Source organism: Strongylocentrotus purpuratus, unplaced genomic scaffold, assembly GCF_000002235.5.
Source record: "Strongylocentrotus purpuratus isolate Spur 01 unplaced genomic scaffold, Spur_5.0 spur5_contig_845, whole genome shotgun sequence".
Taxonomy (NCBI): domain Eukaryota; kingdom Metazoa; phylum Echinodermata; class Echinoidea; order Camarodonta; family Strongylocentrotidae; genus Strongylocentrotus; species Strongylocentrotus purpuratus.
This window is the reverse complement of record NW_022145552.1, coordinates 937,501-953,523: the sequence shown is the minus strand read 5'-3', so window position 1 is coordinate 953,523 and position 16,023 is coordinate 937,501. Positions and strand designations below refer to the sequence as shown.

Below are 16,023 nucleotides of genomic sequence, written 5' to 3'. Positions count from 1 at the left end.
TTGAAATTCATAGTCATTTTCCCCGGCTCTACCGGTTTATATCCATTTTTCATAGCACTTTTTCCATGGCTGTGAAACGTGACGTCATTTTGCTGCGATCCCCATTTTGGTTTACGTGTTACCGTATAAGTTTCTTTTGTGCGATGACCGATGCGCAATTCCCTGTTCTACTGGAGCACAGCTTGTTGGATTTCATACTGTACACAAGTTATTGTTGGTGTTAATATTCATGACTTCAAAGAGATGGAAACCTAAATGGGTGAGTCAACATTTTCCTTTTTTTCGGTATATAAAATATATATTGACTGCTTTTAATATTCGAGGCATAGTTGTTTCTATAGGGTCTCGGGAAACTCACAACCTGCTATGACCCCGCGGCGCAAGCGCCTTGGGGTCATAGCAGGTTGTGAGTTTCCCTTGACCCTATAGAAACCACTATGCCTCTCAAAGCAGTCAATATATCCTTAATATTATGCTAAAATACAGCTACACTTAGTACATAAAAGAAGAAAATATTAAAAATCGACTCCACGCAGTCAAATATATGCCTCCACCTGCAACACAATCAGTATATTTTAATTACCGGTATCTGATTAAAGGTAGTAGCCCTCATTTGCAGACCCTGCTTAATTTTGATGAAGTAATATGCACTAGCACGATATTTTAGCACATTTATATTGACCCGTGACCTTTGACCTTTGAGTGCCTGACACGCAAAGGCATCAAAAGAAGGAGTAAAAGACTTTACAATGTACTTTAGAGTACTAATTGCAAACCATTATACAAATGTTTTAAAAGAGTTATACAAACTGTTTTGTATATGGTGTACGATGTACGTGAACATCAAAAGCGTGTAACAGATGGCAAAAAACATATTTCACAATTTTTATAAATAGAAATGTATCTATATCTAGATGTGCAATATCAATGGCAATGTCTGGCCAAGGCTGAAGTTCCATCAGCTACACACATGTTGTGAAGTAAAAGAAGTAAAATAAGTTTTCTTTGAGTTTCATCACATACAAAAATGACAAGCTGCTTTTTAATATATAATTCATGTATGCATTCATTTTAATATAAAACTTTATTGTCTGAATCAGGCTACCATGATAAAGGATATGAATTCAAAAATCAACAACAACAAGGATCATTCTTCGAAAAAAAAAAAAAACTAGAAAGACAATTTACCAATTAAAAGCCAACTGTCATATTGTGATTGAAAAATTTACAACACACTGGTCGACAGCTCTCTAAGAGAGAGTACTTGTATGTGACAATATCAGAATACCAACATAAGTTTGCTTCACATTTTGATAGGAATTTCTCACAGGAAATGGATCTGGTGTCGTTGCGACTTGCGAGAAACTGTCGGCTTTCTATCAATCCTGATCGTAGATATCATCTCTATCGTAATCACCGTCCAAGTTAACTGACATACCAACTGCTGGTGAAAGCAATAAGACAAGAATGGAAGGCATAAGAGAAAGAATGTCATTGGGTGGTTTACAATATGATGCTTCCTTTAAATTCACCAAGGCAAAAGTGGGTAGGGTTCTACCCACCCCCCCCCCCCCCCAACTCAGTGTTTAGGGTATGCATATGCATGTTCCTTCTCTTTGAAAGCACCCTCCTAAAACTGGTGAGTAAAGTTAATACGGGGCGACTTATTTTTGTGTACTACAAGCCGGACTTTGTTGCGTGAAAAGTAGCCCTTTACCAGAGACTTTTGGAACATGAATGCGGTCCCTCCATTCCCGGAGGGGGGGGGGGGGGGGGTTGGGGTTCTACCTCTTGGGCATTCTAACAGATCATTTTTACCTTCATTTAGAGAGTATTTAAACTTTTTTCCCCTGAGAAGTACATAATACTCAAAGCTGACATTAGTATAACAGCATGTATTACACAACACATTCAGAGAACATAGATTTTGCTCATCTATACGCATGCATTCGTTGGTACAGCACACATCAAATAGGCTGAAGTTCGACTGGAAGAGTAATAGACCTGCTTAAACAACAATTTGGAGTAGAAGAAAGATGTGTTAGACTGAGAGTCATGTGTTGCATGCACTGGACACCATTACTAGGCCTACTGACGATTCGAAAAATGGAAACCAGGGCATCGTTTCACGAAACAAGCATCAGTAAAAGTTCACTGGTATCTCATTGAAACACGTTTTTCAATTTAATATATGCATTTCAATGGGTGTCAGCAAACTTGAAGTTATGCCAGTTTCGTGAAAAGCTGCCATTTTCTCTAATTACAATGGTGGACGAAGTAAGACACAGCCATAAATCATCAGAATCATATACTGGAAAAAATATTTTGACAGGCAATCAAAGGTAGTGCCAAGTGTGGGCATGCATGAAAAGTATGATGATGCAGAAAATATAATTATTCAATTAAATAATGAGAAGGGATTGATGGTAACACAGGCATGTTAAGAGGAGTACTGTCGATTCGAATGCAAGGGGTGAAATAATAATAATAATAATAATAATAATAAGGGGTAAAAAATGAAGAATGACATGTGTTAAAAAGCATTATAAGATGGGTTCTAGAATCTAAGCAATCCCATTGGTCAATTGACATCACATGGGCATGCATTAGTTATTCCCACCGTGCAAAACATCTCCCATCACGCTCGATACCTGCCGATATTGTTTTTCGCGTAATTCAGCGAAATTGAATTTGTGCATAATTTTCAAGCGCTGATCTAACATTAGATCTACATCTAATATCTATCTATACTCTAGATCTAGACTATATTGTAAGAATGTATGCCGACCCGTCTTAAAAAATAAATATGCACTGTTTCGCTCGTGTGTAAGGACAGTTCCAGAGCACTCAGGTTAGTCAGTGCATTACAACCTATGTGCACTGATTAAACTTTGTGCTCTGGCCCTGCCCTAACACACTCGCAACAGTGCATTATTTGTATAATTTTTTCCTCTGTAACCTTCCTTGCTATTGAAACATGCATATAATCTTTGCTATTACAGCTTACACATTCAAATCACACAATATTCAAAAACAAAGAAAGATGTAATAGGTTGGATTCACAATTAACAGCACCCCTGCCGGCTAACCGCGACGGGCAAATTTTTCAGCTCTCGGGTTGACATCTTTGAACCAGTGCAGATCGAAATGACTAAAGAGGTCACTGGTCACAGAACTGTGTAAATGCATTCAATGAGATTGATTGTTCTGATATCAGCGCAAAATTTTACCCCTGATAAGCTATTAAAACTTTCTCCACAAAAATGCCCTTTATACCCCTTTCAAACTGGTCTGATTTTCATTGGATGCATCCGGACGCATCGGATGAAATTGCCAGTATGAATGCTACAGAGAAGAAAAAGCCGATAGAATAGCCGATGAAAAGAAGAGAAATAGGCGATTAAATTCTCCTGGTCAAGAGCAGGAGAAATTCTCATTCTATCGGTGTGACACCGATGAAAGAGCCACTGTGAATGCGTTTGGGAGAAATCAGCGATTAAAACACTGATTAAAATGGTCAAAGGTCGCAGTGTACACGCGCTTTATCGTAACCAGCTGTGTTTGTTGACTTATGGTTGAACATGCTGCATGCTAGCTAGATGGAGCACGGGCTTACTAATTACACAATAATTCTTCACTACCGGCTAGGGCTCGCCACAGCGAGTGAATTTCACCGTCAGTATGAAAGCGACAGCAGGGAAAACGGCGGTTTCACTTTTGTTTACATAAGGAAAACTTAATCAGTATTTTCATCGGTGTGACTCCGATTGAAGCCAGTTTGAAAGCAGTATAAGGGTATATAATAATGCCACAGCTGGTATTTTTGTTGACTGCCCAAAATGCATCACATGAAGTCGACTAAAGACTGGCGTTGCTAGATGGCGCAGTGAATTGTGAATCCACCATACCATGGTCACCATTTAATCACATAGCCGGACAATTTGTCCATCTTTAGAGAAAAAATAAAAAAATATAACAGATTCATTCAATGCATTACATTTTTTTCTAAAGCTCTTTGCCTGTATACAAAAATGTTGTCCTATAACCTACATCGATTGCTGATATGACCACCAAAAAAAACATGGTATGTGTTTGCCAATGAAGGATGAATTATACTGGTTTAGACATGGTAGTATTTCCACATTTTTTTTTGTAGTGTGTTTGGGAGATTAAAGAAATGAAACAAGCATGATAACAGCATGAGAAGACTGAGGTGGGATGAGAGGAATTTGCATGTCACAAAGCCTATAGAGTACTGAAGCTGTGACGTCATAAAAATCTATTTTTAGAATTTCTTAATTTTTTCTTCATTTTCCGAAAGAGCATCAAAAATAATGCCCAAATGTCGAAAACCAATTGAATATGTTAAGTTTTGGCTGAGATATGACCATCTGAATGAATATACTCAGTGTTATATGCTCTGGCTCCTAATGGTTAGGAGCCAGAGCATATAACACTGAGTTCCTATAGGAAATATATTCATTCAGATGGTCATATCTCAGCCAATACCTAACATATGTAATTGGTTTTTCAACATTTGAACATTATTTTTGATGCTTTTTCGGGAAATGAAGAAAAAATTGAGAAATTCTAAAAATAGAATTTTGATGACGTCACACTTCACCACTCTATGAAATAAAGACAACAGTACTGCATGACAACAATATCAATCAATGTGTATTGTACCTTCTATGAATCGAACACAAATGTGGCTGACCACAACTATAAGTTATTTGTGTCTAAAAAGGGGTGAAGAAAGAGAGAAATTATGTGGAGAAAAAAAATGAAGAGAAGATTGAAAATTTGTGAGTATTCTGCTGGAAGCAAAGGCTTAATGAACATGAATGTACTTGTATACAGACAGATTGGCTTATGGGAAAATAAATGCTAATACCTAAAGATTACTTCAGATGATATACAGTTACAACTAAATTATTCATACCCCTTGTATAAAAATGAAAGGTGGACTGGTTGAATTAGGGTCTATTTTTTAATACCTTAGATGTAAGGTAAGTTTTAATTTGTCACATTCTCAAGGGACATAGATTGGGACAAATCAATAATGAATAATTAAGTTGTTAACTGTACATATAGAGTCATTTTGAGGAATACTAATGGTAATACAAAGTTTTGGGAAATTTTGAAAATTGGGTGGATAGTGATTCTTCACAATTTTGATATATTTGGATGCCCCTGTGGAGGTATTATCAGCACTAGAAAATTTAGCCCTTAAAACACTGATGCTTTCAAGAAAAATTGAATATACAATTTTACCAGTGCTCCCTGTAAATTTTGATAACTTTCAAATAGCGCCTACGGCCGTACAATGGTAGCCGCGACCATGAAAATCTCAGAATATGTAGTTGTGATATATAACTTCCAAACGGGAATAGCTAATCGGTCGATTCTAGTCAAGAAACATTGTTGTATAGCTTAATTAATATCTTGACCTTGAGAGGGAGCTATACAACATAAAGAGTTTATTAATTACAATTTCATAACTTTAGACTTGATTTCAACTGTGACAATGATCACTGAATATTGTAGGATCGCATATGCTTCCAACAGGCGCGTACGCAGGATTTTTTCAAGGGGGGTGTTTTAACATTTATAAATCGGGCCGAAAATTTTGCAACGACTCAGCCAGCTGCTGAATAAGCAGGGGGGGGGGGGGGGGGGGGGGGGGTAAGAGGTCACTTTTTTTTTTTTTTTTGTCCCAAAAAAATCGCAACGACTCAGCCGACCTTTGAATAAGCGGGGGGGGGGGGGGGGGGGGGGGGGGGTAAGAGGACACATAATCCATAAGGGGGGGGGGGGTTTACACACAAAAAATGACCAAAGGGGGGGCTTTAACCCCCCAAACCCTCCCCCTGTGTACGCGCCTGGCTTCCAATATGTTCATTTGAACCAAATTCATGACCCCATACCAAAACTTTGTATTACCTTTAAAATCACTAACATGTTATGTCAACATGAGCATAAATATCAATGGCAAGGGAGATCCTACACTCTTTCTTCTATCACATTTCTATATCAATGTATTTTAAACAAACATGTAGATAATGCCTCCAGCATTGTATCTTAAAGGGATAGTTGAGTTCTGTTTTCAGACCGCAAATGCCTTCAAAGTGCATGGTTATTGCTCTTATTCTTATCTATGACATTTATAGTGCCTTTTTAGAACCTAAAATTGCTATAAAGGTAATTTTAGATCCCAAAATGTGTGAAATTTAGCCAATACGATCATACCAATTCAGCTTCACTTTCAAAAAAGCATGGTGACTGTTAATTAATTATTCAATTAAAAATAACAATACATGAGCCGGCTAATTGTGGGTAATATAAGCAACACGAAAATGGCAACAAAAAACCAACATCAGCATTGGCTGGAAATACGTCGTAATAAGGCGTTATTTTGTTTTTTTCAACGTTTTTTCAAATTTTTCAAAATATCTAATATTTGTGGTGGTACAAAAGTATTAGAAATCGTTATATTTCAGCCGTTTCTGAGCCGATTTTGATCAAACAAAGATGATTTTGTCATTTAAATATTATGTTCTTTCAAATTTGTCACTCAGTTTTTCATTATCTCACAAAAAATTATTTTGTGTAGCGCCCTCTGCAACAGAACTCAACTATCCCTTTAATATTCAATAATAATAACATTCCATTCTTGTAATCCACATCATTGTTACATGTATTATAGAAAGTCTCTACTCTCTACGCACTTCTAAAGAGCTTTGTTATTGAAGAATGCTGAAAAGATATGGAACTCTAGGTACTGAAAGCAAGCAAAATTTTGTAAAAGATTTCTATAACGAAGAAGGACAAAAGAAACAATCATTTATAGAATACAAGCAAAGTTTTGAGCTTTAATGGCATTAAATGAGCAATAGAACTTCACATTATGCTAAAGGTGCTATTTTGCTGGAATTGAGTGAAAGAAAACTCTACCATCCATTCCAAAGGGCCATTGCGCTGGGAGTGCAATAGTGGAAAGAAATAAAAGATAATGGCACATTATCAAATTTATGCCAAGTTAGTTTTCAAGAGGTATTATTCATCTTTATAGATTACTCATTCTATTGTAACTCTTGTTAGAAAAACAAATCACACACACAAAATAAGTCAAAAACAACATCAAAAAAGGAAATATGTGTAGTTAATGAGGTAGTCTATGACCCACAGAAATGTAAACATGTATTTACATATGTCATATCATTACATACATTTCTATAAGAAGCCATTGGAATGTGTGGTAGTTGTTTATTTTATTACATTAGTCTTGGTTATTGATCAAGAATAGATTGAAGGATTTGAAGAATGAAGGAGCTAATGCACATATATTGTTTTTCCTTGTTTGTAATCTTTCATAGATCATATTTTCCTCTGCACTTTTCTGAACTGTGAATATTGTTGTGAAACTCACAATACTACAATGACTATAGTGAGAAGGAGTAATGAGGAATTTAAGAAAAAATAAATTAAAATACATTAGGCTTGGTTATTGATCACACATTTTTGAGATTTGAAGAATGAAAGAGCTATGAATGTACATGTATTTTTTCTTGTTTTAAATCTTGTGATACCAGTTTGAAAGAAGATAATATGTTCCTCTGCACTCTTCTGAATTATGAATGTTATCATGAAACTAAACATACTAAAATGACATATAGTGAGAGGGAATAATAAGGGCTTTAAGAAAGAAAAAAAAAAGCTTACCTGGGTCATTTTGTCTTGATTCGAGTTGTGATTTCAACGTTTCTATCTCAGCATTGAGTTTTCTATATTCCTACAGAAAGAAAGGAGAAGGAAAACCAGTTTTAATATAGAAAGGCCATTTTACAAATATCAAGAATAATTTCTCTTACAAGTCACAGACATATCATGAAAACCATTTTTTTGTATTGAGCAACGACATCTTCAAATTGAGAAGCAACTGGATAGCAATAGCATCATACTCTCTCTCTCAAAGACAGGAAACTTTTTGCTGCAAAACATATTTTTCCAGGGCCCCATCTTACAAAAAGTTGTGATTGATCCAAATCAATCGCAAGTTTGCAGTCTCCTATCTCTTATGTACATAGTTGCGATTGATATCAACTCTTTGCATAAGACGGGACCCTGGTCTATCAATGATAATTGATATTTAGTGAAACATACCTGTATTGCAAATTTGCAGATAATTGAAATGATCCCTCTTCAAATTGGCCAAAAATGTAGTGAAATTAAGAACTGGTCAATATTTAGAAACAGATGACAATATGGTAAGTGTTATAGAAAACCCTTTACTGTGCACAATACTAGGAACTGTGAATACATACATGTAACTAGCTATTCCTGAGTAACTAAGGTGCGCATGAACATTACTGCGGAACGTCCTTAAATGAGACAATCGCATCATATGTCCTCTGCGACCTCCGACCTTTACATTGACTCACGTCTTTACATGTGTCCAGACTGGTGAAATCATCAGGATGCGTCTCATGATCTTGTTTGGCAGGAAGGGGTCTCTGTTTGGGGTTTAGAACGTACCCCGCAGACTCAAAGATAGTATGTAGCATCTTCTTATAGCCCTGTACATCAGAAAGGACAGGGAGACAGAGAGAGAGAGAGAGAGAGAGAGAGAGAGAGAAGGGAGCAAGGGAGCAAGGGAGAGAGTGAGGCAGTAAGGATAACAAAAAATAGAAAGAAAGAAAGAAAGAGAGAAAGTAAGAAAGAGACAGAGAGAAAGAAAGAAAAAGAAAGAGAGAGAGAGAGATAGAGAGAGGTGAAGAGAGAGAAAGAGGGAGGTTGGGTAGGGAGGGGAGAGAGAGTTGAATGGAGGGAGAAATAGATAACGATAGACAAAGAGACAGAAAGGGAAGAGATATAGAGAGGGAGAAATCGGAGATAAAAAAAACACATTTGAATAAAATGCCTATCCAAATATACAAACAAAGCAAAGGTCATTTACGAACGACTTGCTATTGATAACCACTTCCATCTCTATCGACCCCTCGCCAAATATTGCCTAAGAATATGGGTACACTAATATATCTTGAAGAAAATGTAACATATCTGCTTTATGAACATGAATTTTAACAGGAAACTAAGCCGTTGAGCAGCACCTACCCAAATGCTACTATTTACATCAATTACATGTCAGAGTATGAAGAGCTCAAGTCACATTAGCAGTGCATATACAGTTAAACCAGTATATAAAGACCGCTCAAGGGAGACAAGAAAAGCGGTCTTAATGGACAGGTGGTCTTTATGTACAGGTTCCTTTAATAAAGGTTTCAATGGGAAGCTCTACTTAAGGGACACAAAAAATGCAGTCTTTATAGACAGGTGGTCTTTCTATACAGGTGGTTACTAAAGCAGGTTTGACTATAGTACACCCTTCAAGGGTTGCCTAAATAAGGGTTCCATCACAACCTTTTTACCTTAGAAAGGGGAACAGAGTATTGAAGGTCCTTCTAAATCATTTTATTTTTTTATTTTCTTTATTTTTTATTTATTCGGTTTAAAAACATCAACACGTAAAGTTCAGGAACTCATAATGGTTGATTTACAATGAAATTGAATAGTGTAAACAAAATTGAACCAAAATATATTCACTGAAGAAAAATATGATGTTTTACGCACATGAAAATATGATTACAATACAATATTTAACGGCTAACTACATGTAGCACCACCAAGGCAAGAGATGAGGCCCCCCCCCCCCCAGTTACCCTACAAGTAGAACAATTTGGGGGTCGTGAGTGAAATTCTGAGGGTCAGTATGAGTTGGGGCCCCTGTTCGTAAGGGCCTCAGCAAAGATATTTCAAAGAAACTAGGGGTAAAGGTCTACTTGAACGAGACCAGCCTGAGCAGTTCACGTACCTGTTGGGTGACTTCTTCTCGATACAACCTCCCTTCTAACTCATTCCATTCTGCTTGTTGATCTTCACTCAAATTGGGATAAACTGGAGAGGGAGAGAAAGAGAGAGACAGACAGAGAGAGACAGAAAGAGACAGACAGAGACAGACAGATGAAAGCAAGATTCATGAATTTACTGGTGGATAAAACAAAATCTGAAGGATATAATGGGATAATTCATATTTTTAAGGATGTGTTTATATTACAATGTTAAATAAATAAACTGAACAGTGAAGGTTATTTCACAAACGTGTCAAAAAATGAAAAAATTAGATGCATATAACACCTTTACAAGGAGTATCAAATATGTTCAAGTGACCGTTACAAACCATTCGCCTTGCATCTCCTATACTATGAACAAAACAAACTCATCAAACATGAACCAAAATACTTATATCTAAAATCAATTCAAGCATTCTGATGACACCTCATCAAAACTTACCAAGCAATGAATGTTCATGGCAAACAAGTGGCGTACGGAAAACCATAGCATACTCGCATGTGACAGGCTCCCCTACATGTTCTAACTCATGCTTTGTACCGCATTTCAGTTGTACCTATGACAATAAGAATACAGTGATCATAATAACAACAATATTGAAAACTACGACTACCTGTAGTATAATGGTTGCAATTTTGATTACTTGTTTTAATCAGGGTACTTAACAATCATAATAATCATATTTGATTTGATAAGGCACTCTTTGTCAAGGATAAGTGCTCATAAAAAAAAAATACTTGTTATTATTAGATTCTTTTATAGTTATTATATCCGCAATGATGTGGTGCTAAAGGCGTCCCAACCATAGCTAATTTAACTAGCATACCAAGTACAGAGCTCATAGCATTCAAGAAATTCCTTTCTTCTAGGCACCCACTTTCCACACTGAGTCGAGAGCGACATCTGCATGAGTTCCAATGTAGCACTCAAAGTTTTTCAGAAAAAATTCCCATCAGATACTACACATAGTCCAAAGCTCATAACATTCAAGGAATTCCTTTCTACTAGGCACCCACTTGCCACACCCGGGTCAAGAGCGACATCTGCAAGTATATTCCAATGCAGCACTCAAAGCAATTAAGCAACTCTTCCTTACAGATACTACACCTGGGTCAAGACAAGCAAATGCAGATGAACTGCTTGTCTGGTGGGCACAAGCATCAGACAGAGATTGACAACAAAATCCTTTGGATGCAAAGGCAAGTGACCAGACTATCCCACCTCCTAGAAATACTTTTTAAAATAAAAACTAGAAGTAGGTACTCACTTTAACTTGTCTATTTTTCTGTCCACACGTATCTCCATCTCTGAATATCATGGACTGGAATGTGTTATTCACAATATCCCATTCTTCATATATCCTGTGAATGAGATATAGAGAGAGATGAATGGAATATTATACTTCTGGCACAGCAGTTCAGCTCAATTCACTTAGTTTCATTCAATATTATATTTAAAAAATGGATCTCCATAATAAAAACATGTAATTTCAGGTGGAAAATAAAAACACACAACTCGAATAACTCTCGTACAAATCAATCGCTATAAAACAGAATAAAGCACAGCTCCTAAACAGAAAAGGTTTTGTCTGGACATCTTAATGAATTTTTAAATTTAAAACAAGGACCAATTACACACTCCGGCAGTATCATGACTCAAGAAATTGAAGCATGAATTACTACACAGGTCTAAATATAAATGAATATATTTTTTAATATGTTTATGAGCAAGATTGAACATAAGTCATGATTTAAATCAGTCAATATTGATTACAATACCAGTGAGGGTAGAACATGACCCTCAAAATATCTGTAAATTCAAAAAATTTGCTTACTAGTTCTCAAGAGTTAAAAACTATTACAGTAACAGACTTCCTACAAAACTATCTCTCCTGTACAGATAGGCCTCATCTATCAAGGGGTGAACGATTACATGAGCTTAATATAATTCTACAAAAATATAATTACATTCATGGTATACTTTTAATTGTACATTACCATTGATTGGAACTAATGAATAGAGTGTTTGACTAAGCTTATTATTAAAAGAAGTGACTAAAAAAGAGATCAGAAAAGTAACTTACCCCAGTATTCCACTGTAGGGGTTCCATCTTAAGCTCTGCTCATGTTGCGTTACATTTTGAAACGGGCATAATTCATACTTGTAACTGTAATTAAAAACAAACAAAGAGTGTATACATGTATTACTTTCATCAGGGCTTCTTTGAAGTTTTAGCTTTACTCCTTTTATATCAATTTCTCTACTGAATGTTTTAATTATATATTTTATATCATACTATTTGCATGTATTTTATTATTTGTATATGTTGCATTTTTATTTGTAAATTCAAGATATATCAGCTTTGAGCTGTGACTTTGAATTTTTATCAATAAACCTTGTCAATTCAAATTCTCTCAAATTTAAAGGTTTTTCCTGTAAGTTGTAAGTTAGAGTAGCAGCAGGTATCTTCTAATATACTCACTCATTTTCTACTAATGAAAAGCATCTTCCTACTAATCTTCGTAAATGTGGTGGACCTGCAAAGTAAACGTAAAATAAAAAGTAATCGCTTAAATTCAATAGAAGACACATGTTGTCATCAGATAGCATCTCAAATATGAGGAATAGAAAATATTGAAATCTGAATATTGTAGGCTTTTATTTTAGATTACCTCATAATGAAATAATGTGATGAAGGTAACTACAAATTATCTTTGCCTTAACAAAATATAAAATGACATCAAACTAAATCATTTCCATCTTGTACTTAATATTACAAAACAGATTCATTTCAAAGAGTTCAATTATTTGCAGCGTTCATGCAACATACATTTGGTTTGAAATCAAGATTGCCTCATTACAGTAATATAGAATTGATAGAATTGCCATACCTGTAAAATTTGAAAATTGAACAGTTGGAAAAAGAGATTTAGGCTGAGCTGGAGCATTCCATTGCTGGTTGCTAACAAGAGAAAAAAATTGTAAAGAAAAAAAAAGCATGATTCAACACAAAAATGTTATTTGGGGAAATATTTAACAGGCGTAATATAACTATATAAGTAAAGAAATATAAGACATTTATCTACATTCACACTCAACCAAGACATAGCAAGTGAGTATCTGGTAGGATTCATTATTTGAATGCTCCAAGCGTTACAGTTGCCAGAGCTAAATAATACCAAAAGTCCCTGTAAGTACAAAGAAGATTCTGTATATTATAATGGTGTTATTGCATGAAAGGAATATTATTTGTAATTATTTTTAATCAATCCTGATTTGTTAGCATTACATTTGGAAATGTGGCCAGAGAAAAGTGTCAATCTTATATATGGAACAATCTAGTGATTGTGTACTTCTTTATGTGCATAGTATAGTAGCAGCTTGCTCATCATTACATACAGTGTAGTTTTAAAAAGCCATGTCAATATTTAAGACACAAAATAGAATTGATCCGTTATTTTGAAAGGCAGAAACTGAAGCATTTTCTTCTGATTTCATCTGCAATTTTACAAGCAACTACACAACTTGACTTACCCAAGATTTATAGGCTCCTCTACTAGTCTCATCCGAACCTCTTCACTGGAAACTGAGCCTACAATTTGAAAACATTAATAGAATATATATTTTTTAAATATCGATATCTGTATTTAAAGCTTTTCTACGATAATATATTGAATCAATCCTTACAGAGAGGGGAAACATTTTATAACATTTTTCATTCAATAAAAGCATCTCATACAACTTTTGAGTAAAGTTTGGATTATAATGAATTCTCAAGATTCAATCAAAAGAGTAAAACACTTTTATAAATTAAAATAAAATTGAAGTGTCCCCACACAAGGTTGTCCCTTACATAACTTTAGGTGAAGAATTCACTATCAGTTTTGTGTGTAAGATGGGGGTGTGTCCCGACACTTAACAAAATTGTAACCTTCTCTTTTGCCTTTGAATTTAATGAAATATTTGCATCAAATAGCACTAATTTATGCAGCACAAAACGTACAACCATTTGGTACAAGGGTCTGAAAATCAGACTATTACTTAGGTATTGCAATCATTTATGTCGATTCAAAAACTAATGGTCGTTAATTTCCCACAAAAAGCAATTTTCAAACCCTTTCGTTTAGAGGGAAGTTCTAAATAAGTATTGTCTTTCAAATGCCGTTGGAATTTAACCTTTTCATTTTTTTGACCTGCAAATGGGACATATTACCTTTAAAGGCCATCTGTACTAGTTTGGCTAGGAGGGATTAGACCACCCAGGGTGGTCACTGACAGGTGGCTATCTCATCAACTCAGCTCTCAATTAACATAAGAAAAAGTGGATCATGGGGGACCAATGGTCATTGAGGGGGTTGTTTCCGATATAGAGGGAGGAAGTAGCTACAAGTAGTAAAGTGGGGCTTTAAGAGAATAGAAGAGAATCATTTGATATAGCCAGGTCTACATTTGTAGGCCTATTCAATATTTGATTTTCATCTCTGTAACCTATGTAGGCTATGTACTGTAGCAGAATAATTACTTGAAGAGTCCCTGAATTAGGCAAACTAGCAGATGTAAGTAAATTAAAATCTTGCATCCATTGAAGGATAATAACAACTTGGATTGAAGTTCAAGAACTTTTCGACTTCAATTCAGGCTTTTCTTCTTCTTCGCCTCCTCTTACCAGTAGGGGCACTGGTCCGCAAATAAGGATCGTCCACATGAGCTAGGATCTTTTTGTAAATGCAGACAGAAGCGTCCGCAAAAATAAAGGATCGTCCATAAAAATGCGGAAGATCCTTATTTTTTAGGCCACGATTTGTTTACGAGGATATCCTTGTTTATGCAGACGATCCTCATCTCATTCTCAGACCAGCGCCCCTACTGCTCACTCACTCTCACTCAGGCTCTCTTCTCTTCTTTCAATTTCTCTTTTCTCCCCTCTTCTCTTCTAGCTTCTGCACTGTTCGTTCATGTCGCAGCCTCAACAGTCCCACTAGCACAAGATCTACACTAGTTCTATTTTGTGCAATTCCACATTGAAGAAAGTGAAAGACATGAAATAGAAACAAACCGAGTGGACCTTTTTACTTTGAGCGTGAAGACTGCATGCTGCACTGCAACTTTGTTAAACCGCACTGCACCGTCGTCTATGGCGGACATAGATCTAGACCCTACACAAAATTAAACGAGTGGGACTGTCATGCCTGCGACGTGAGGCGGAACGGTACAACACGAAACTTGCGATTTAACCATATTTACATCTCTAATATTGTTGTTAGATATCAATTACATACTCTCAATCAACTTCCGACTCATAAAATCGCACATACCTTGCTCAAACAGTAAAATAGCTTGAATAACATAGAACCAAATTTTGTGGACACAGTGCGCGGCCATCTTGACTTTGCAGTCGTGGAATATTGAAACTCCCGGATGTTAAATGTGCGTTCTGTTTGTAAACATGGAAGGTCATTGTACTCAGGAGCTTGCCTCCCGGTTTGCCTCAAGCCTCACAGTAAGAGCAATCATGATTCATGGTCTCACTCAAGTAGATGGGACTCGAGACAGAGCAGAGGTAGATCGGGGATTATCATAACCATATTTGTTTTTATTCATTTTTTGGGGGGAGGGGGGATGAGAAACACTGAATATAAACAGAAGAAGGAGGAGGAGGAGAAGATTAAGTTGTTTCTATATAGGGAAGAAGATGATCAGAGAAAATAATTATAATAATAACATGTTAATTAATCATTAGAAAATCTAATTTTAAATTCTAATTATCTTTACATCTCGTGACAATAACACTAAAAAGAACTTCAAAGATAATACAAAGTTTTGGAATGGGGTCATGAATTTGGTTCAAATGAACATATTGGCCGGAAGCATTATATGCGATTTTACAATATTCAATGATCGTTGTTGTGGTTGAAATTGAGTTTAAAGTGATGAAATTGTAAATAATAAACTCTATATGTTGTATAGCTCCCTCTCAGAACTAATACTACTAGCTTTAAAACAATGTTTCTCGGTGACTATATCGACCGATTTGCTATTCCCGATCGGACATTGTATCAGAACTGCATATTCTGAAATTTTCATGGTTGCAAGCAATTACCATGGAATGGCCTT

At 35.8% G+C, this 16,023-nt stretch overlaps 1 protein-coding gene across 5 annotated transcripts; it reads right to left on the bottom strand.

Moving 5' to 3' along the window:
• Window positions 1-1,152: 1,152 nt before the first annotated feature.
• Window positions 1,153-15,345, bottom strand: LOC100889027 (N-acetylglucosamine-1-phosphotransferase subunit gamma). Of its 5 annotated transcripts, none has more exons than XM_030991534.1 (12): window positions 15,225-15,345; window positions 13,444-13,501; window positions 12,801-12,871; window positions 12,392-12,446; window positions 11,993-12,076; window positions 11,177-11,270; window positions 10,351-10,465; window positions 9,872-9,954; window positions 8,442-8,576; window positions 7,723-7,792; window positions 4,687-4,739; window positions 1,153-1,444 (listed from the first exon to the last, which is right to left on the bottom strand). In XM_030991534.1, exons 1-11 carry the CDS (start codon window positions 15,289-15,291, stop codon window positions 4,723-4,725), a joined length of 849 nt encoding a protein of 282 aa, XP_030847394.1. In that variant the 5' UTR covers window positions 15,292-15,345; the 3' UTR covers window positions 1,153-1,444; window positions 4,687-4,722. The 5 variants fall into 5 exon arrangements, with proteins under 5 accessions (XP_030847394.1, XP_030847401.1, XP_030847380.1 ...); XM_030991541.1 differs by having other exon boundaries at window positions 1,153-1,441; XM_030991520.1 differs by lacking the exon at window positions 4,687-4,739.
• Between the last annotated feature and the right edge of the window lie 678 nt (window positions 15,346-16,023).

What these genes read in the sequence shown, in the direction of transcription:
- LOC100889027 (XM_030991520.1), bottom strand. Translation starts at nt 15,291, where the DNA reads ATGGCCGCGCACTGTGTCCACAAAATTTGGTTCTATGTTATTCAAGCT. An exon ending in GAGGAGCCTATAAATCTTGG is followed by an intron (nt 12,872 to 13,443) that starts GTAAGTCAAGTT and finishes TTCTCTTGTTAG; the next exon opens with CAACCAGCAATGGAATGCTC. An exon ending in GAGAAGAAGTCACCCAACAG is followed by an intron (nt 8,577 to 9,871) that starts GTACGTGAACTG and finishes TCTGATGTACAG; the next exon opens with GGCTATAAGAAGATGCTACA.